The 23,953-nt window shown below is 35.1% G+C and overlaps 1 protein-coding gene across 1 annotated transcript in view; it reads right to left on the bottom strand.

Annotated features, from left to right (window-relative positions):
* Window positions 1-10,024: 10,024 nt before the first annotated feature.
* Window positions 10,025-23,953, bottom strand: part of RTKN2 (rhotekin 2) — a 79,897-nt gene continuing 65,968 nt past the window's right edge. The window contains exons 10-12 of the mRNA XM_028124015.2: window positions 15,882-16,047; window positions 11,775-11,882; window positions 10,025-10,560 (exon numbers count right to left, since the gene is read on the bottom strand). Coding sequence (XP_027979816.1) covers window positions 10,025-10,560; window positions 11,775-11,882; window positions 15,882-16,047 — 810 coding nt within the window. The remainder of the gene's footprint in view (window positions 10,561-11,774; window positions 11,883-15,881; window positions 16,048-23,953) is intronic.

Here is a 23,953-nt window from a genome sequence, read left to right as displayed (position 1 = left end):
TATTTAAAAAGCACTTTTGGTATCACAAATTACGAAAAAAAAAGTACAGTTGCATTTTCCACAGAGGGAGGCAGGAATCATGAACTCCATTCACAGGGCTTGGTATGGATGGACGTATGAGGTTTGCCCTGGGCCCGTGAATGTTTCCTCCCTTCAATCTGTTCATGGCTCTGGGTCCCTCTTCACAACCCTTCAGGCCTCTCCTTCCTCTTGCCTACTGAAAAGAGAATTTGATAAATTCAATCATGCTCAGATGTCGCAGGGGGAAGCAATTTAATGTGTCACCCTCTGTTTGTAAAAAGGCTGGTAGGTAAGAAGAATCAAGTCAATGGTGTCACGTTAGTGACCTGGATACATGTGAAAAGTTATTTCTCTTCTTAATTTTTTTTTTTTTTAATCAAGCCAGGGAAGGCTTGATCCTCTCAGCACCTTTGTATTGACAAAGCAAGACTCAAAACTAGCCCCTGCCGTCCATGGACTTCCCAGGTAGCGGTGGCGTGTACAGGCTACTGTTTTTCTTCTTCTAGAGACATGGCGAGCGTGCTCCCCCAATTCCAACTGTCACCACTCCAGCCCTCCTGCTCTAAAGACAGTAGTAGGTCACAGGTTATCTGGATGCGCTCAGCCCACATGGCAGAGTTCTTCAGAAACTAAACGAAAGGCAAATATTTCAGTTCATCTGACATTCAAGGCAGTTCATCCAACCCTATGCTTCATTCACCTTATTTCTCACTAATCCCCAGCCATGTGCAATTAAACCATTTCAGGCCCTCGGCATACCCTATATTTTCACGCTTTTTAAGGCCATATATTGCTAGGGAAACAAACCCCCCCAAAAGTTACTGGTTAAAACAAGAAGCATTTGTTATCTTACTATAAGTTTTTGTGGGTCAAGAATTTAGGAAGCACTTATTCAAGGCGAGGGGAATGAGGCTCCACCTTTGAAGAGAAGTGTCAAAGAATCTGTAGATGTATTTTAAACCACCATAATGCTCCTGCCTTACCATTTGTTCTGTTCCCTCTGCTCAGAATGCCCTTCCAAATAGGCATGGCCCCAAAGGACATGACTTAATAGTTAGCAGCATCCTGGTCTCTTCCCAACAGATCTGAGTGGCACCCCAAACCCCAGGCATGGCGATCAAAACTGTCTCCAGATATGGTCAAATGTTCCATGGTGAACACAAATCACCCCTGGTTTGGAACCACAGTTCTAGATGTTAAAAGTTCAGTGATTTATTTTTGTAACCCCGAAACCCCGATACTAAACAGCTTTAATATGCTGTTGTATTCACTACTCTAAAAGACTGTTCTAACAATCTAGAATGTGACTTTATTCTTTCAACTTTATGTTGCTGAGGACTCTGATTTGTCCTGTCAACTGTTCCCGGGCTTCCTTCACTCCTGACTCCAATAGCCTTTCAATAAATTCCCCTACCCACTCCCTTCTTTTTCAAGGTCTGGCTCAAATACCATTTCTTCCAGTTCTCCCTGATTTCCTTAGATGGAAGTTATCTTTTCTTCCCCTTCATATTTCTATTATAATGCTTTCCACAGCTTGGTAGTCGATTCAAGTTTACACATACCCAAAGCAGGTCCCTCCTGAATGCCTCCTGGGGCCAAGCATCATGCCCAGAATAGTATATGCTGGATCTTATTGTGAATGAAATGGATTTTCATTTGGGGCTCCAATACAAAGGGATATACCCAGGGACCACATCACTAGGGGAAAAGTTTGGAAGCTAGTCTGGCAAAACTTGCCCTTAATGCTTTTTTGCTCTTTCACATTTATTAGAGGCTGGGAGTACAATGAGGAAGTTGAGCACTCACTTTGGATCATGAATGATGATGTTCAAATCCTGTCTCACTCCCCGTGAGACTTTAGGCAAGTTACTTAATTGTTCTGTGCCTTAAATCGCTCATTTGTAAAATGGTGATTGTTATGATACCACCCTGAGGGGATAAAACGAGGCAGATCAACTTGGAGCTGCTCTAGCTGAATTAGGAGAGGGAGAACCAGAGGCTATTTACTTGGCATCACTCTCGCTGGGTCTACCTCAAAGGTTATCAACTCAAGAGCCTAGGGCTCTCTGGATTAGTTTGAGATAAATACCAACAGCCATTCCAGCGGTTTTACTGATAGGAAAGTTGAACAGATGAATAAATAGCTTGCGCAGGCAACATGGCTAGTTAATGGTAAGCCAAGGACTAGAAAATCCAATTCTCCCAACTCATAAACTGAATACTCCTTCCACTAACTCTGCCAACTCTATTGCTGATGTCAACTATTCCTATTTCAGTTTGTCTTATTTTCCTGAACTGGCATTCAAGGTCCTGCATGTGGTCCAACATACCCTACCTTTCCCCTATTGCCAATTTTACTTTAGCCATGCCAATCTTCACCATGTTCTATGGATTCTTACCTTAAAAATAGGTTCACTGCCTTATCTAATCCATTCTTTTCCACAACTTTCATGACTACATTCCCCCCTTAAATTTGAATGCTGTAAAATTAAACTCCTCCGGGAACCTACTGGATAAACTGATTTCTATTTTACTTATTTCTCCTAGATTTGAAAAATCTTCCTATTACGACTTGCTCTCACATTGTCCCAAGATACTCATAGTATATAATTTTGCATTGCTTAACTCATTTTAGTAGCGAAAAGATACAAGGCATTTTGCACTTGTTGAAAATTGCTTTGTAAAAGTTCTCATGTCTCTGTCTGATTGCTCATAACTCTTAAAATTAGGTGTTTGTGTTATACTGAATACTCTTTTATATCGCCTATCGTTGTTTTATGTATTATCTTTTCAACTAATTTCTCAGGTACACTGGTGGTAGATAGGGATTGTTTTAAATGTCTGTGTACAGATATATTGCTGTTAGATATGCAGAATGCAAATTCAAGCAGTAATTCACTTCAATATTCTCTAATATGGTTGATCCTACAAACTCTTACATGAACTTCTCAAAAATAAGTATTCTTTTTAATTTTGCAAACCCCAGTGGTGCCTAACATAGGGTTCTAATATAGGGACAATAAGTATTTGGACTCATTTTTAGATATCTCTTAAAGTCCAATATTTTCACATGAAGTGAAAAAAAATGGGGCTGGGTTAAAATTCTTTTAAGAATATATGTATGTATGTGTATATATTAGCTAGATCTTCTCATTCCTTTCTTTATACCTTTGTTACAATTTTATATGTCACACTATAGAGACAAGGTAAGAACTTATATGCCAGGCCCTGGGCTTTATGTTTGTTACCTGCATTATCTTAATAATCATGGCTATCCTATGAGGTAAATACTATTTTTACCTTAAAGATTAGAAAAACCAAAACCCCAAATTTAGATAATGTTAAAAAAAAGTCTCAAATTACACAGCAAGGTCGCACAGAGCTACAACTAAATCCAGGTCTGATTCCAGAATCTACACTCCTAACTACCATGCAATGTGACCCCAGGCAATTCTTCTGTGTTTGCTTAGTGGGCTACTGAGTTAATTCATATGCTTAGCACAATGCCCTACACATATTTACCCAATGCTATTCCACCATCAGCATTTCACTGTGACAGGATTAAAAGGTCAATAAGACATGCTCCCTGTCTTTGAAAAAAAACCTAATTTGTGATAGGTAGAATTCTAAAATGCACCCCAAGATGTCCTGCCCTATGAATATATCATGCCCGTGATCATATTATATGCAAAAGAGATTTTTCCAGATGTAATTAAGGTTACTAATCAGTGGATCTTGAACTAATGAAAAGGGAAATTATCCTGGTGGGCTACATCTACTCACATAACTCCTTTAAAAGTATTTTTCCCCAGCTGGTAGTGGATGGAAAAGTCAGACAGATTTGAATTAGATAGATTCAACTCCTCCATGAGGGGGATTCAATTCAGCAGACTTAATGAGTTGTTGCTATCTTCGAAGAGGGGGCCGTGTGCCAAAACTGGAGCGTGACCTCCAGTTGCTGAGAGTGACCCCTGGTCAATCCACAAGCACTAGGAACTGAATTCTGCCAACAGCTGAATAACACGTAAGCCTAGAAGTGGATTTTCCCCAGAGGCTCCATATTAGAGAGCCCAGGCTGTCCGGCACCTTCGTGTCGGTCTTGTGGGATCCCAAGCTGAGAATCCACTGGAGCCCATGCAGAATTGTGATCTAAAGAAATGTGAGATAATAAATGTTTGTTGTTTTAAGTTGGTAAGTTTACTGTAATTTGTTATACAGGGGACAAATTCACAAAACTAATATGTAAGGGAACACAAAACTATGAACAAGGACTTGGGTTGTAGAGGTAGGAATAAAACACAAAGAAAGGAGTAATTATCCTGGTGGAGAGGTTGAAGAGGGCATGAAGTCTTGAGGAATTTAGAGGTGCTACCATTTTGAAGAACAAATAAAATTTGCTGGCTGTGGGCTGAGGGAAGAGTGCATGAAGAAGAGAGGGAGGAGAGATGTTCTAGGCAGAGAGGATAGCATAAGAAAATGATGAGCAAGCAGAAACTTGTTGCGGCAACGTCCAAATGCTGAGAGCAGCAAGAGAAATGCGCCCAGTAGGGCGTGGCAGGTTGGAAGGGGGCTATGACTGACGCTTTCCGCCAGCTGTGGAGAGGCCTGGACTTTTATCCTGCCAGCACTGGCAGCACTTACAAAAGAGTCCTTTAAAACTAATTGAAAATATCTGGATTGAAGACTTGATGGAGTATATGTATGTGTCTACAATTTTATAGTATATATATATATAAACACATGTTTTAATGTTTGAGGGAAGTGGATAGATAACTCTTCTTAATACTTTTTCTCCTCTTTAATATAAAACGAAAATTACCACAACTAAGTAAATTAAGATGTTTATTAAGATGGCTAAATTCAACAAAAATGTATCTACTCACAAAAACAGAAAGAAAATGGTTTTTGAGTAAACAAACATAAAAATACAACACTTAGAAAAGTACCCATTTTCAACAAAACCATCTATTTAAAAGACATTTTTTTGAGTATAGTTGACACACAGTGTTAATTAGTTTCTGGTGTACAACATAGTGACTCGACAGACAAGTCTATAGGTTATGCTGTGCTCACCACAAGTGTAGCCACCGTTTGTCCCCATACACTATGGCAATACCATTGACTATATTCCCTGTGCTGGGCCTTTTATATCCATGCCTTATTCATTCCATAACTGGACACCTGTATCTCCCACTCTGCTTACCCATTTTGTCCATCCCCCCTGGCCCTCTCTCCATTGGCAACCATCAGTTTGTCTTCTGTATTTACAGGTCTGATTCTGTTTTCTGTTTGAAACATTTTATTTGAATATCTTGAAACATGTTTATGACATGGCATAATTATGTATATACAAGATCTTTTCAATCTCTCCTTCAGTAGTACATTAAGAGATTACCTTGTCTCTGAAAGCAAACTGCTGTGATTTAAAACACAATTTTCAGTAAGATTTGGAATGATTTTGCCTAGTTTTCTAATTATCAAACATGCTAGGACTGGTATTTTTCCTATATTCAGATAAACAAAAATATTTATGTAATAATCTCCTCAGAGAATGGGAAGCTTTTTAAAAAAAAAAGAAATGTTAAATATTTCTGGTCATGTTTCAGATTCAGAAGTAAAATGTTGAAATAATATAATTGAGCCAGGATAGCTCATTTCTCTCCCCCCTCCCCTGAGGAGCTCCATGGGAATAAATTAAGCAGGGAGGGAGGTACATTAGAATAAGGAGTCTCCTTGTGGCTAACAGCAACTGAGTAGCCTAGGTCGCTAATTTATTATCAGAGTGACTTAAGCTCTGGGCAAATTCTATATCAGTAACCTAAAACTAAGTTTATATCAGTGAATTTTTAAAAGAGTATACTATAAGAAAGATTATATGTAAACATTTTAATGATTATTAGTTATAGCAAGGTTATCAAATATTAGTCATAATAATTAGCAGCAGCTTTGGGTATGTCTTTCTCTGATTGAGCTGATTTCACAACAGTTTACTTCTATCAGTCTAGCACAGAAGGGGGTACCTAAAGAAAAAGCTAGCAAATGTCTTCATGAATCAGTTCCTTTAATGTATAGAAATTTTAATCACATGACATTGGCTTCCTTACCAATCTTTAAAAAATACTTTAAAAAATACATACCCATAATAGAATACTTTTTTTTTTTTTAAGAGTGCCAGCAGAGTCGGGGGGAGGGGTAGAGGGAGAGGGAGAATCTCAAGCAGGCACCATGCCCAGCATGGAGCCTGACGTGGGGCTCTATCTCAGGACCTTTGCAATCATGACTGGAGCCAAAATCAGGAGTTGTACCCTTAGCCACCTGAGCCACCCAGGTGCCCCATGAATATGTTTTAATCCATATGCTTGACCTACATTTAATTAAAAAATAAAAATTACAAACAATGCCAATTACGCAAGCATGTTATAAAAAATAACACCCCCTAGCGTATTTTCAAATGAAATCTTGTCTTTTTAAAATTCAAAGGTAACACCTTTTCTAGTGTTAACTAAAAATATGCATGATCCAAAATAAACTGTTTTTTCATAGAACTATTATTAGCAGTGAAGCAGTTACATTTAAACATGTAAACATTTAAAAATAGTGATGCCTTTGAAATGTAAGGGCACAAAGTCAACTCTGTCTACTTTATAGTTTAAGACTAACAGAACACTATCCAAATGATCATCAGTTAAAGTTTAATTACTGTTCAATAATTCACTCTTTAAAAGGACAAGGGCTTTGATAAATTCTGACCACAGGGACAGACATTTTCCCTGCCAAAGCACTATCTTCTTGTTCCTGGTACAGCGTTCTGTCTGTATCTAATACAGTTGTTCCTCATTCATGGTAACACAGGTGATTACATTCAAATGGCATTTACCATAAATTGAGCCAAACTGCCCTATAATTTCATTTTGGACTGAATTAATTAACTTCTCAGTAGGTGACTGAGGTGCTGAACACAAGCCTAAGGAAATACTTGACTGCTTAACCTACCTTATTATGAATCATCTCTAACACAAGGCAGCTTCCATTTTTAATAAACAGGACCAGAAAAATTTACTTAGTAGGATCTCAAACGGTAAAGATAAGGCATTTATAATAAATGAAATTAGTTTTCCACATACATGCACATCCATTTAAAAGAAGTCAGGGGGCACTGCAGACAGTTAAGGAGGATTTAACCAAACTCCCCAAGAGTTGGCACGCTTGATATTCTGAAAGACTGTGTTTACCTTAGGAGGTATGTGTTTATAATAACAAAATGCCGTCTTTGTCCTTGGCGAGATGTTTAAATAAAAAACTCACCACTTTGTAGCAAGTAAAAATAATACTATCTTAATGCTTTTGTAAGTAATTTATGTCCCAGAGCTTGAAATGTAAATGTAATTTTCTAAGACATTATCTTCAGATCATCAGAATTATCATAATATCATAAAATATCTATTCTTTCGGTTTCTCTAATTATAATATTATTATCAAGATCTGACAGCTAACTCTTTGTTTTCAAGTTTATAGTTTTCATATATCAAGAAACAAATTAAAAGGACAAAAAAGGAATGTGAAAAGGCAGCTCATAAAAAGCTGAAACGTCTTTTATTACATGACATATTTTTATCTGTCATAAACTTCCGGTTTAGGAAATGAGAAAACAAATACTTCTTTTGACGAACTCCTTGACAAAGTGTTTAAGTATTTTTAGATTTTTTTTAACTGTGGAAGGAAGGAAGGAAGGAAGGGAGTAAGAAGGAAAGAAGGAAGGGAGGGAGCCCCGACTTTGTATTATACCTTTTGGGGGAAGTGAACTAACATTTAATGAACACTACGCTAAAGGAAGTGAAGCTGAAGCCTTCAGCCTGATCCCAAAGTCTCTGTAGCATACAGCTAGATGGGCCCCCAGAAATAGCCTGAGTAACTGTGGTCCTTGGTCAGGCTTCACATAAATATTTCTAGGAGGAAGGGCCTCAGCCTTGTTTTCAAAGTATCCCACTGAGGGCACAACTGCTAGGTAGTTTCTCTATGAATAAATTCTCTTTCCAGTACACCTTAAATCCTTCTTGATATAATATGCATGAGGAAATGACAAGAATATAATTTGGAAGTTTTAACACTGGTTGTTACAAGGAAGGCTTCGACTAAAAAAAAAAATTGCTTAGATACCAGTTTCAGAAACAATTTTGCCTGCAACATCTTCTAGTTCAATAATTTAGTGGCAATGACAGCCACAAACACTGTCAGAAACAGCAGTGAGGTTCAAAAAATAAACAAAAATTTAAACAATAATATCCTGTAGATTTTTAATACGTCATTTACTGAATTGGCAACCACAACAGAATTTATGAGAGCCTTCTTGTTAGAAAAACAAATTAATCCTACCTTTGCAGGTTTTCATGCATGTGATTGTCTCTACAATTCTCTAAGGCAGGCACATGGGGCTTCCTTCTCACCAAATACTATGTCTATCCTGGTGTCGCAGGTCACAAGAGACCTTTTGTGTCATTACTCCCTGGAGTTGCAATTCTTACTAGGAGTCCCCCGCAAACACGAAAGTAACCTGGCAGTTACATCATTCCATATAAATGAAGAAAGACTGCTATCTAAAAATAATGAAAGCCTCCATTTAAATTAATGTTACTTTTCTGTCAAGTGTTCATTTTACTTTGTAATAATGTAGTTCTGATCCAAATAGAGTTCTCGTGAGCTTTAAAAAGATCTCTAGAGATTAAACACAGGGCAGTAATTTAATTCTTATATTTTTATTTCTTGCAATGACATTTAGGGTTCAGTGTGAAGTCAGATTTTTTGTGCCATTGCTGACACCTTATGGAAACTGTTTTATTTGGAAATTCTGATTTGGTTTTTAAAACTGTTCAGCTCTTGTTTACAAGAAGCATTATTATTTAAAAAATGGATTTTTGTTCCTTTAAGGATTCATCCTCTTGCTATTAATTCCTCACTTGATTTCATAATCCTGTTTGGGTCACTATGATTAGTTGCTATGGAAATTACCTCCTATGGAAATGATTCCGATGTCATTGTTGTAAGAATATGACTTTTAATGAATAATATCAATAGCAGACATCAACCCTTACTAGAAAAAGGAAATTTAATTAAAATGTTTTAAAAGGATTAATTCTGAAAATTATTATCATGGCCAACTTTTCTGATATTTTTGAATTGGCCATCTGCTTTTTAAATAAGTATTAAATGAACTTTAAGGTGTTAATCAGCTACTCACTTCCCCAAATTCCAATGTCACAATGGAAATTAGCACCATGCATAGAAAAATGGAAATAAAGAACATTTCATTTACCTTTTCTCTAAACTAATAAATGTTATGCTTCACTTATGAGAGTTAATGTCAACAGGATTTCAGGGCTCATCAAGGAAACAACTCTGAATAGCACATTATAAATTCCCTTTAAAGATGAAGAATTTAATATTCCAAGATTCATCTCAGGAATTTGAAAGGTCAGTGAGTTAACTAGTGTGTTAAACAACAGATGAGAGCCAGTGAACCATTAGATGAGAATTCCAGAATGCTAAGAAGAAATTTTCTTGGGTGGATTCTATAATTTGTGGTTTGAATAAAACTTTAGAAACATTCCATTACTATTAAAATTCTCACAATGAGAATATGGCTCATATTTAACACATTTTAAATTACTAGACAGTCTCTCCCCAAAGAAATTTTAATGCCTTCTTCTGCCCTAGTGCTTGCTCACTGCTGGCACTAATTTAGGAATTAACCCTTCCAACAATTAGGATATTGTCTAGAAACTGCCTTTTACACTCTACCAGGGAAATCACTTATATTCTGAAGATCAGAAGTAAAAGAGAAATCCATTTCTTCATTATAAAGCATTTTTAATACCTAATAGCTTATTAATTATTGACGTAAATCACTATATTTACCAACATAATTACATATTACCATATCTCTAGTGCTTCTGAATTAAGCCTAACAGTTATAGATTTTATTAAATGCTTTATACATTAAGGTTTTCTATACTTGTGCCTGCAACCATGATCTAGGGTCCAAAATGTCTTTGATAGATTTCTGCCTTGGAGCTGGCACTGGCTTGGCTTCAAAATTGGTTTTAGTGTCTGTGTGTTCACCATCATTTAAATGATTTTTCCTGGCAGGAAGAAGTTTTCGAGGAGCAGCCATTGGTTTCTGGAAGTGATGCATTAGGGTTGATAATTTGGTATCCAAAGGCGAGGTCCAAGACACACTTATTTTCTCCCAGTTGTCCTTAACCAATTGATCTGTGTTGCTCTGGGTTTTTAAGCTGAGTGGAGCTTTATCAGAAGGAGGAAGGGGAGCGTGTCTTTTTTTCCCTTTCCCATCATGTAACTGCTTGCTTGCAGGAGATAATACCTTTTTCTGGATAACCACTTGATGATTACCATCAAAGAGGCTGGCCCAAAGAGGTGGTGAGGATTCTTCATGCTGACCAATAAGAAACTGTCCATTTGTCTCTTCAAGTTTTTTTTGTATTGCATCAGTTAAACTTTCAAGTTTTACAGGTGAATCAATGCCTATAATAATTTTGAGAAAAAATATATGGGGGAAAATTAAAAAATTGTGTACATTTTGAGTTATTGTTTTCTAAACCAGTATCTGTAACAGTCATCAAAAACACATTGGATAAGCAAGTGGTTTTGGTTTAAAAATAACCCTACCAACAGAACCAAAAAATAAGATCATTCACTATGCACTGCACACACAAATATGTTCCAAAATAAATGAGTAAAAGCCAGTTTTCAAAGGAGTGGAGTTACATCAGGTTTTTCAATCCTACAGATTAAATATTTATTAAATAACTTTTCTTGGATTTAAAATCTATTCTGACTTCTAGGTAAGAGTGGATTCCCTTTTTATAAAAGCCTGATATGTAAACTTGGACAAGTATAACTGGATTAGCATCCTTTCCTGTAGACTAGCAAAGTCTCTCTTAATAGGGGAAAATTCCAAAACCAGAAACCCAAGGAAACAGAGTGAAGCCCTGATATCTGTTTGGTGATAAAGATGCTGGATGAATTTTTCCTTGGGAGAAAATAAAAGAACAGGGATAAATGTCTATTAAATGAATTACTGGTATTAAATGAATCACTGGTTGTATCATTTTTAATCTAACATTTTAAAGTGTGTGTAAAGTACATATTGTGGCAAAATAAAATAGAATTTAGTGTTGACCTGTGTTTGTTCACAGCACTGTTCAGTCAGGCAATCCCACAGAGAAATAAATACCCTTCAAAGTATGGGAAAATGGAATATTCATGAATCTAGAAATTTAAAATTTTCCAAAGTATTAAACTTAACCAGTTTTTTGACCTGAGATGAAAGCTTCCATTTATTAATATTCATTTATCAACATTCTTTAAAACAAATTTAATAAAATACAGAAAAAATTACAGAACATGATTATATTTTAGAATCTGCAAGTTTACATTTTCAGAATTTTCATCAGCTACTCAGCTAATATTTATTTTCAGTGCACCCTTATTCATTTTGAAGCCTTAACATTTTGTTTGATCTGAAGCATTCAAACTATGAAAAATGTGTATTCATTAATTTTGTATTAATTCATCTATTAAACATGAGTTCCTTAGTCTATAATCATAGTCTTTTTTCATTCATTTTGACTGTGCCCTGAAAATTTTAGCATTTTAATGTCAATAGAATAAGCTGCTTGAGTTGGACAATGTTGTTTTTGTTACCCTGCAGCTTAGAAAAGACAAACCCCACTTACTCATATCATGGTAGACTGAGGTCGCCTCTTTTGTCAAGAACAAAGGTGGTTTCCGTGGTGACATAATCTCAATTTTCATAAGTTCTTCACAACAATGCTTCCATTGGCCTAAGAAAGACAGAAAAAGGAAGGCTAGTTTAAAACATAAATGTGAAGACGTATACTTCATTTTCAATAGGTATCAACATATTTTTTGCTGTGAAAAGTAAGAGTGAATTTATAAAGCATTGCCTTAAGGAAGCCACAAAAACCTAGTACTACCTATAATTTTAAAGTCCAAGTCTAAGCATAAGAGTAATCTATTTGGAAAATAAAGTTCTGTGCACAGATATAAGAAGCTAAGATCTCTAGGCTATTAAATACTATACTATTTCACTAAATGGTCTAGTAAATGAAATTTCTATTCATGGCAAAAATTTGTACAAGTTCTCCTCTTTTAAATATTAAATAAAAATATCCAGTACTTAAGGCAGTTGAAAGACAAAAATCAACTGAAATAGAGTTATCTAGAAGGAAACAGTGCTTCTCAAAAATGGTGTTAACTTTGAAAATTCTAATTAAGAAATAAGAATTGCTTATTTAACAATTATTTCTTCAAATGATTATGCTTTTCAAAATTTGTATAACTCTAGAAAAATGCTGCATTTTCATTCAAGTAAAAGGTATATAAGAGCCTATTACACATCAGTCAAAATTCTAACTAGATCTAATTTATTTTAGGAAGGACACTTTAATTAAAGCCATTAGTCATTTGGAATTAAAAAAATACTCTTAAATAAGTTGTTCTGATTTTTAAGTTAAAATTTAAGAGTGTGGACAACATTAATTTTTCTTTTAATTATGTTTTACTATTTTCATCTTAAAATGCTCAGACTTTTTCTTCTGAGTGGATATAAAAACTTTAACCTTTCCATGTTTATTGTGTGCCTGCGTGCTGGATAACAACTGTGTCAGAGACTATGTGCCTCTATATCCATGTTATAAAAGTAGGTTATTGCACCTCACTATTCTTATACTCTATCTTACATCTGTAGAAAAGTAAATGTAATACACATGTGCCTTTTTGGAATGATTTATGATCTATATTTCTCTTCTTCTTATTATATTCTCAGTCTCCATACTCAATATCCAATTTAGTTATTTTCCATAGCTTAAAAATAAAAGACATTTCATGTTTGGTCAAGTTATCTATTCATTTTTGTTGTTTTAAATCTAATATACAGCCATGGTTATATGGTAATATGCATAAATTTTAAATCCATCACCTTCAATAGCTAAGAAACATAAAAAACCTTTTAGTATGTTTTATTACAATGCTAAGTATAGAATATGGTAAAAATTTCAAAATAGCCCACGTAGCATCTCATAAAGGGAATGAAATCTTGAGTTTGAGGCTTCAAAGGTTGCTCTGCAGAATTTAAATCTAGTAGGATCTGAGATCTGATAACTTATTCCTCCCCTCCACTTCCTTTTTTTAGATAAATATATAAAAGCCAGCTTTTCCTTCTTGGGGGCAGAAAAAAATAAGGTCTTATCTAATAGAAAAATAATGAAATACTTTGAACTAGCAAACATTTCTCCATCAAATCTTTGGCAAATTATGAAGTATAGTATTCTCTCTACATTCATAGATGAAAGCTTTGCATTGTTAAACTGGTAGCAGAATACTAATCATGTTGAAGACTGGAATATAAAGCCATATTATCCCATGCGTTACTGAAGTCAGAGTCACGTGGTATGTTCACTGATCAATTTTACAATGGAAACATTTATTTTATCAGTGAATAAATTAGTATGCACTGTTATACCTGATACCAACATGCTAACGTAAAAATAAAGGCCCCGTATGAAATATTAAACGGCTATGTTGTGTTCACATAAAATCTGTACACTGAAGATGTTTACCACAATAATATTTGCTATAACGTTCCCAGTCAAAATGATCTGTTATGCTAAGCTGCTTATGTAACTCAATATTTATATTATTAAATACTTGGAAAAAACGTATCTTTGAGCCACCATTCCTAGCTCTACCCCTTTTGATCAACCAAAACAAGTGTCATTCCTCTTTTACAAGTTCGTTAGCTCTCAAATATTAAAAATTAGCTATGACACCCGCCTTGCCTCCAACCTCCACTCTTCAGGTTGTTCTTCGCCAGGCTAAACAGACCTACTGCCATTTATGTTTTTTCTTGGTTTTTAATTTTCTCATTCTCCTGATTTTCTACTCTTAATCAGAGTCAAGTAATTGAATTTTGCTCTAAATATTAAGTTACCCTTAGTTTATTCTGCCCTAAATATCTATCCTCTACTTTGTTCTACACATCATATTTTACCTAAGGTCACAAGAGGCTACACTTACACTTATCACTTAAAAGTCAATCTTTAGGATAGTACAAACATTTCCATCTTTGCTTCATATCTTCATTCATGAATTCTAAAGTGCAAATCTAATAGAATTTATACTTTAAAGATTGGCAGATTTTATCCACAAATCATTAAATACTAAAGAAGTAGCCAGATGTAAGAACCTACTTGTCATTCCTTCCCTATTTTGATGGTAATATCATGAGATTTGTATCCCTGCAACTCCCCCATTTTAGCATGATAAATTATTTTCCCTACTCTGGCGAATAAAAACATAAGACCGTCTAGTAGCAGTTGATATCCAGACCATAATATTCTGCATTTTTACCTCCTTTCACCCCTCGTTCCTGTTTTTATACACATAAAAAGTGTAAAATAGCAGAATCACTTCTAAAAATAATATAGTCTTTGTAAGACAGACTCTCTAGAGCAGAGCATTTAGGAAAGCAGTTAAAATTTCAGATGTGATCAGCAAACGAAAGGAAGTTGTTGTCTTTTAAGTTACACATCTAAGATCAGCTGAAATTAAAAAAAAAAATGTAGTGCATGCTGATAAGCATGGAACAAATATTTAAACATCTATCTTCAGTGCCTAGGGGTAGTACTTAAGGGAAACAAGTCCTAAAGAATTCCAGGCTATGGAGGGAGTCCTCTGGTTTCCTGCAGTAAACCAGCAATCTCTTCAGGCCTCAATTTTCTCAACCTCAGAGCAGAGGGAAATCATTTCTGCCCTGCTGGGCTGTTGTGAGAAATAAATGAAGCCATGTGGTATGTGGAAGGTAATCAATAAATTTAGTTCCCTTCTTGGCCCCCACCCCAAACATCACTATAATACTTGACCAGGTCATGGATCACAGTAGGCTTATAAAAATTAATTTGAGGACAGCAGGTATTAACTCTTTTATAAAGTTTTCAAAAACAGATCTTAAGAAGTCCTAAAATTTCTGTAGGATTATTTTTAGGAGTTGCAGAAACAACTTTGTATCGTTTGGAAATGGCTCTCTTTCGTAATTCTATAAAAAAAGCCATTCTAAAGACATAAAATACTGGTTGAATCTAATGGTAGGCTTAGTTTGACTAGAAATAGCTGTTATCAATAGTCTACATTTTCAATATATGACTTCAATATTTTCTTGTTGATAAAATTCCTCCTTAAATTGAGAATATTAGGACCTCACATATTTTACATAGAACTCTATTATATTACTGTCACATTGTTTTTATAATCATGGGCTGTATTATTGAAACTGAAAAACCATATGTATGGTTTAAAAGAAATCTTTGGATGATGTCCAAGGTGATATAACAAATCTGGAGTTACCAGAAGGTTACATGAATCTCTTGAACATTTCAAATTTTAGGATCATCAGTAACCTAGAGAAGTTTTTTACTACTCAAATGGCTTCTTATCCCTTTGATTAAACACACTGCCTTAACCAGTTAAAACCCAATATTTTGAAAAAATGTGGTCTAATTATTTTAGGGACCAGAGAAACTTAAAAATAATAGGTAGGGATACGAGGAATTCAAAGGTATAATAAACTACAGTAAGTCAGGCACTGGGGAAAGGTTGAGAGAAAAAGGCATCGATGCATTGATGCTATATACTATCATTTTATTCAAGAGCATAAAATATCTTGATACAAACCATATAAGATTATAATTTTAATATTTAGATTGCTTTGTGCATCCTTTCATGCTTCATGAATACATTACTAGCAAATCCAAACATCAACTTACTAAGATCAAAGAAATGTTGCCAGAAGGCTTCCATCCATTTCTGAAGATCTTCTCTATTGTCCACTGCAAAAATATGAGTTACAGCCTGTCCGGCAACAGGGTTGATGACAGAGAAATTATGAATTTTTTTCTTGGCATCCTTATCCATTGCCCGAATTCTGGTTTCCTAAAAATTAAGACAAAATTGGTGTTTTACAGGAGAGTATTTTTGTATGATCAAATAAATGTTTTACTGCTTAGCTACCCTACTTACACCAGATGCAATTATAAATCTTATTGCTGATCATTTAAAATATGTAATTTTGAGAACTTTCAATATTCAGACTCAAATTGATAAAAAATGCTTTGTTTGAAAAATACTGAGTAATGTTTCAAAGTATGCTACGTAGCGAACGTACTTTAAATTACATGAGATTAAAACATAACCTGTTTTAATCTGTTTAAGTAGGAGTTTGCTGTCTTTTATATACATCTTAAAATTTGCAATAAAACAAGTACAGCATGTCATAACTGTAATGTGAATTATGTTAACTACATTTTCAACAGTAATAAAAGAATCTGTAAAATATGTTTGTTATTCTAATATTTAGGCATTATATACAGTGTTATCACTTAAAGCAGTAAAACCATAACTTAGTGTTTACTGCAGCAAAGCAGTTAGGTTTTCTCCATTAACATTTATTTCATATGTACCATTCATTTACAAAGCTCATAGCTAAAGATCCATGAAGTACTATAACCTTCGTGATAGTAACAATTATCTTTTTAAACGCTGAATGCACCGATCTACAACAAAGGCAATGATTTCATTCATGTTGGTAGTTTAAACTTTTTCTGCATGGTACTAGGTATGACATTGTGGTGCTTATTGTATCTACATGCAGAAAAGTCTTGTTCCCAAGGCATTCAAACACCACCACACCTCATGACAAACTAGCATCTACATGCAGTTTCCAAGGAGTTTGGGGGAAAGAAGTCTGGAATACAACTATCTATTTATGCAACAATAGGGATTTGGCTGCTTGGATAATGACTGACGTTATTCTAGAGCAGTGTTGTCCATTAGAAATACGTGAGCCACATATGTAATTTAAGAGTCTCTAGTAACCATATTAAGAAGGTAAAATGAAACTGGTGAAAATCATTATGTATTAATTGTTACATTATTTTAAAATCATGTTTTTATGTAACCAACACATCCAAAATATTAGTTTAACATGTGAGCAAAAAACATTTTTTGAGATATTTTACACTCTTTTTCATACTAAGTCTCCAAAATCCAGTCTCTATTTGAAACTTACAGCACATCTCCATTTGGACCAGGCACATTTTAGGTGCTTAACAGCCACTGGTGCCTAGTGGCTCCTGACCGGGTTGAACAGGTCTAGACTCATATGTGTAAACCTACTGTAGTGTGTGTAGAAGAGTAGTTAGCTGGCAGTTACAAAAGCTGATTGGGAATGAGAAGAAATTCCTCATTTCTTTCAGTATTGAGTGAAGAGAGATTGTATGTATAGTCATACCCCAAAACCAACATACACATATAATGATGTCTATGTGGACGTTACAGAAGTAGCAAAGAGTTACAAAGAAACACTGTAAATTCCCTGAAGAATGGGTGACTACAGGCAGGTGAACACCATATACACCAGCTCCCCCTCATCCTCAGTTTGTGACTTTCTGCAGTTTCAGTTGCCTCCAGTCAACTGCAGTCCAGAAGCAGATGATCCTTCTTCTGACATATGGTCCCAAGGTCAGTAGTAGCTACGTCACAGCACCTACGTCATTCACCTCACTTTGTCTCATCACTCAGGCATTTTACCATCTCCAATCATCACAAGAAGGGTGAGTACAGTACAACAAAGTATTCTGAGAGACAGAAAGACCACATTCACATAACCTTTATTACATATATTGTTAGAATTATTCTATTCTACTATTAGTTGCTGTTGTTAATATCTTACTATGCCCAATTTATAAGTTAAACTTTATCAGAACTGTGTATGTATAGGAAAAAACAGCATAGCACAGGTTCAGTACTATCCACAGTATCAGGCCCCCACTAGGGGTCTTGGAACATATCCCCTGCAGATAGGAAGGGACTTATACTACAGAAGTTCTTTCCTGAAGGAAGGAATTCTTATTCAAGAATCACATGAGAAAAAAATGTATGCTGCATGAAGTAGCAACATAACTTTGAAAGTTTTGAGCATCACAAAAGGTAAGGATTTGGTAACCATCTTAGAGACAGTCTATCCTGTCAATTTTAAAATGTAGGAATGTGAATGTCTTCAGAGGGTTATAATGGACTTATGGTCAACATTGTAATCTAAAAGAACAGGGTCTTTTTACATTCCTATGCCATGGTAATGAACTTTGTGAATTAACTCTTTTAAGTAATTATTTATACAATATAAAAACAAAATGGTGCCCTAAATGGCATCCTTGGAGGCTGAAAATGCATATAATCCATCTCTTTAAATAGAAAGCTTATTATCACTAGCAGAGAATGACTTAAGCTCTAGGAAGAATCTTTAATATGCTCTCAATAAGATTTATTGAAGGCTGACTCAGTGGGGGAGGAGGGCAAGAGAACCCTCCTTGCTGTTAGTATTAAAAAAAACAAACAATGAAATATGAAGTATTGCTGTTGTTGAAATTGTGCTTCCCTCCATCCAAATCTATCTTAATACAAATTTCTGACTACCTTTTATATATAGGATTAAAATGGATTCAACTTTTAAATAAGGAAAGTGTGATTTTTACAGATGAATATGTACATTTTTAATAACACCAAGATACCATTTCAAATGAAAACAGCTATGTAGAAAATCTGACGAACTGGATCATTTATATCCTTCTAAGAGGATATAATGCAATAATATAAAAATACTATACATTATACACTCCATTAACTCTGAGAACCATAAATACCACTAAATTTTTAAAACGTGAGAAGCGGGCGCCTGGGTGGCTCAGATGGTTAAGCGTTTGCCTTCGGCTCAGGTCATGATCCCAGGGTCCTGGGATCGAGTCCCGCATCAGGCTCCCTGCTCCTTGGGAGCCTGCTTCTCCCTCTGCCCCTCTCTCTCTCTCTCTCTCTCTGTCTCTCATGAATAAATAAATAAAAAGTTAAAAAAAATAAAACATGAGAAGCTTTTAACGGGTGCAAATGAAACACAAAATAGACCATTTGAATTAACTTACTATATTTTAGCATAATTTAACTAATGGGAAGTTTTTCAACCAAAAAACTCCATGTCAAAGAAAAAGTCATTAAACAAATAAAGTTTCTGATAATGTCAGAAAGTCTATGCAAGTTGTTTTTCATTGTGGACAAAGTATCAATAAGAGTGCTTAAAACTGCACTTCTCAAACAAAGAATGGATTAGAAAACACAAGGTGCGTTTTAGGGTATGAAAGCAAGAAGCTTGGGTATTTTCGCTCCCCCTACTTCAGCCGCCTAAAATATTATCTGTCACTCACTGTATTTGAAATATATTTGAAAAATAAGTGAATGAGATAGGAGAACAACTCAGTAATGACAGTTGTAGGTTGACAGACTCCGATCCCAGAGATGACCCTAATCCTACTCTTTATAGATGAGGACACTGATGTTCCGAAATCAGTTTTCTATCCAAAGTCAGAGTTTTCTGCCCAAACCATTTAGATGATTTGGGAGGGGTTTTTTGTTTTTGTTTTTTAAGATTTCATTTATTTATTTGAGAGAGAGAGAGAGAAATCACAAGTGGGGAGGTGGGCAGAGGGAGAGGGAGAAGCAGGCTCCTGGCAGAACAGGGAGCCTGATGCGGGGCTTGATCCCAGGACCCTGGAATCATGACCTGAGCTGAAAGCAGAAGCTTAACTGACTGAGTCACCCAGGCGCCCCTGATTTGGGAGGTTTTACAGTCAACTTTTATTGCTTTGTGGATAGATCTGAGACTATTCACTGTGAAATTTTAATCCTCAGCTGGATCTACTCTGTCAGTTATTATATACCGAACTGCAATCTTCCACTGCATGAGATAGTGGGTACTCAGAGAAGGCCAAGTGTAGTCAATAAAAATATAATCTGAGAAGTCAATTTTGTAACAAAATACAGTTAACTCTGAAATCAAAGGAAAGTTTCTTTTAGGTTATTCCTTATTTTGAATTAAGACTGTACTTCAACCTCTTGATTTCTGTGATAATGGAAAATTACTAAGTCAGGACTAGATTTATGAACTGTTTCTTACCTTACTTTTTGACTACACGATCTTTAAAAGGCTACTATGTACTCAGATTATGGTTTCTAAATACTCTTTCCTGCTAAAAGGAACCAGATCTCTTTACAGAGATGGCTGATTCTCAGCCTGGGCCAGGAAATGTACAGGATAATCCTAGAACATGTTCTCCCACCAGAAATCAAAGATTACTAGGGTTGTATCAAAAGGACTCAGGAGCCAAGTTGAAGAGGCTTCCAGTAGACAAAGTTGGGACCATCTGATGTCAATAAGAACGGTAATGGATTGATGCAGGAAATATCTTTAAATCTATAAATTCATAATGATATTTAAAAATGAACTCATTTGTCACTTTTTAAGGATTCTAAGGGAACTACCTCACTATTTTGGTAACTAGTTAAAGTCTTTATTCTGTCTTCCCTATAAGAATTGTACCTCAAGCAAATAGCTGATAAAGTAGAAGTTTCCCAGCTAATAAATGAAGAATATTAAAATATCATCAGTTTGCAATCCCTAATGAAATAAAGGATCTAAGCAATGCTCATCTGTGAATGTTAATATGAATAGAAGACTCAGACATATTAAATGCCTCCCAATATGGGGTGCCTGGGTGGTTCAATTGGTCAAGCCTCAGACTCGTGGTGTCAGCTCAGGTCATGATCTTGTGGTGGTGAGACCAAGCCCCAGGTCAGGCTCCACACTCAGTGCAGAGTCTGCTTCAGACTCTCTCTCCCTCCTCCAACTCACGCCCTCTCTCTCTCTTAAAAAAAAAAAAAAAAAACTTTAAATGCCTCCCAATAAAAGTACAAAATATTTCCTAAGACATATTGTTACTAACCAACCTAAATCAGCCAAAAATAGAAGGGAAAAGGAAAAAGACAACTCAAAGATGCAAGCAACAAAATCCAGACTATGGAAAACTCTGTAGGATACATGACCGAATTTCTTCAATAAATTGTGTGTGTGAGAGTGTGTGGGTGTGTATATGTGTGTCTGTGTGAGAGAGAGAGAGAGAGAGAAAGCACACGAGAGTGCTAGAGCATTCCAACAGATTTGGAGATTTAAATGACCAAATCAATTAACTGCAATATATAACCCTATTTCAAAATCCTGATTCAAAAACGAATTTAAAAATTACAAGACTGGGAAATTTGAACACTGAAATTTTGATGATAGATTGACTATACATATGACTATATATTTTTCTAAAGTATGATAATTGTTATATTTACAAGTTAAATCATACAGTCTCCAAGATTTGCTTCAAAATAATTCTGTGGTGGGGACAATGTGTGAAGGCAGATATAGGTTTACTTCTACCTTTCTCTTTATAGATTATCTTTAAATTTTTCCCCTCAAAAATTGAAAATAAAATACAAGTACAAAAAACTAAGTGCCTCCTTTCCTACCGATAACATTATTTCACTCACAGCTTCCTCATAAACATGTTGTAAGAATAAATGAGTTCTTTGAAAGGTGTTTGGTCTAAAGTCTTGTTAATCAGGAACAAAAACAAAATGTTGCTGGCCAAAAACAAGCTTTAGACCTTATATATACTCTAATGACAAAGAAAGTATACCTTCACAATATACGGCAAGGAATGTTTGAAATACATAAACCATAACCATAAATTAAACCAAGCATTAGGAAGGATTAGTATTAGTGTGATATAATTATTTTCAATTTATGCCAATTAAATCAGATGTAAATTCCTAAAGGAAGAGGTTTGTTTAAATAATTATTTTTGCTATATTTAATAAAGGACAATCTAAATCATTGGTAGCATTGAGACATTAAAGGACTAACATAATCAGAAAAAAAATCCCATGTGCTTCATAATAATCTGCTTGCTAGGATCCATGACAAACATAATGGTTAAAAGCAATTTCAAGACAATTTAACAAAGGCCTATCACACCAAGTAGTGATACTGATTTGTTTAGTACAACTTTTATTATTCATTAAATTGAAGTGATATACAGTATTTAAATCAAGAAAAGACTTTTGATCACAAAGACCCACGCCACTTTTCCATCCCACTCCCCACCCCACTGGCAATGAATAAAACTTTGGCTAATAAAATGTTTTCTACAATGTATAGAGGATTCAGTGGCTCTGTTAAGTACCCCTGATTGGGAATGTCTTGCTCAAGAACATTAATAGGGAAGTTTTTTGAAGTTGAAGCAATCACTTTGAAGTAAACCATCCTTTCAAATTTGGATTGAAAAGAGGAGGGGAATAGCTTAGGCTTTTCTTTCCTTCATGTGACTCTTTCCACAGATGGCTCCCTATGAAAATTAATAAACTGACTTAGCTTTATAGGAAATGCCATGTAGAAGAACAAAAATTATGGTTAGAGAACAGATCCTGTGATCAAAATAACAGAACTATTATTTATATATACCTTAGCAACTGCAAAATTTATGTTTTTACATAAAGTGGCATTAAACAAAATTATTATTTTCTAAATCATGAGAGAAGAAAGACAACCAAAAGAAAAGAACTCTGATTTGTATTTAATATTTAACATTATTAAGCATAAAAAGATCTTAGAGCCCCAGCATTGAAAATATACTAAAAACTGAAACAAAAGCACTATTATTTAAAAGTTTTATTTGGTGCTTACCTGCTCTACAGATCAGAAAATACCAAGTTGGCATTTATCAAAGATCTTGTTTATTTGAGAATATACTAATAGCATATGTCCCTTAGAATATTTCCAAAGTAAGCCAAACAATGAAAACATCTACCTTATATTTAAAAAAAGTAATTACTTAAAAAAAGTAATTTAAAACATTGAATAAATAAAAATCTATGAGTTTATCATTAGTACGGGGAGAACACAACAGACACAACACCCATTTGCTTCTTCTGGAGGGAGTAATAGTGCTCCAATACACACTGCCAATATCAGTACAAGACCAGTAAGTAATACCAACTCCTTACTCTGAAAACTGGTAATTAAAACAGTAAGCTTTCACCCTGCCTTTTCAGGAGGGACTGGGATTCATTCATTCCTACTTGACGAGAAAAAGTCCTTCTTTACAAAAGAATGCCAGCTAATACATGTAGAATGAGGGGTATTATGAGAAAGCATATGCAATCTCCGGTGTAATAATCAATTCAGACAAGGGCAATCAGGTAATAAAACTATTACGTGAAAGACTATTGGAGGACAAAGATATTCACACAGTGCCAAACTATCACCTCACTGACTACTTGCTAATAGTAAAGAGGAAAACTTACCTTTATGCTGAAGAGAGCTAGTGGTCACCACCTTAACCAGTCATTAAACGTGACATTGCCAACAATGAGACAACCTGACATCATGTGCCTCTGAACAGAATGCCCTATAAAGTATTTGTCACTATGCAGGAAACATGGTGGTAAATGATGTTTAAGAATGAATCTAATCAAGCCTCTAGACCTAATTTACAGTTTAGTAGAATGCATAATCCTTGAACATTCCTAGATTGAAAGCAAAAGCTAAAAAGGATGTCTTAGGGAAAATGGGGAAATGGTGAATATGGACCGGATGATTAGATGATATAAGACAATTACTGTTCATTTGGTTAGCTGTGATAATGGTATTGTAATTTCATTCACACACAGGTACACTTTTGTTTTAGAGTTTCCTATTTTTAAGAGTTGCACGTTGAAGTATTCGGGGATGAAGTGTCAATGTTGGAGACTTATGTTCAAACGGGTCAGCAAAAAATATAGATAAGAGGCTTTATAGACTCACAGCTGTAAGATAAATAAGGTCTGAAAGTGACTATAGTTGATGACACTACTGTATAATTGAAATTTGTGAAGAGAATAGAACTTAAATGTTCTCCCAAAAAAGCTT

Source organism: Eumetopias jubatus, unplaced genomic scaffold, assembly GCF_037043125.1.
Source record: "Eumetopias jubatus isolate StellerSeaLion01/CBP00866 unplaced genomic scaffold, mEumJub1_p1.0 scaffold_17, whole genome shotgun sequence".
Classification (NCBI taxonomy): Eukaryota; Metazoa; Chordata; class Mammalia; order Carnivora; family Otariidae; genus Eumetopias; species Eumetopias jubatus.
The sequence above is the reverse complement of the archived record's forward strand: the minus strand, read 5'-3'. Positions and strand labels throughout refer to the sequence as shown.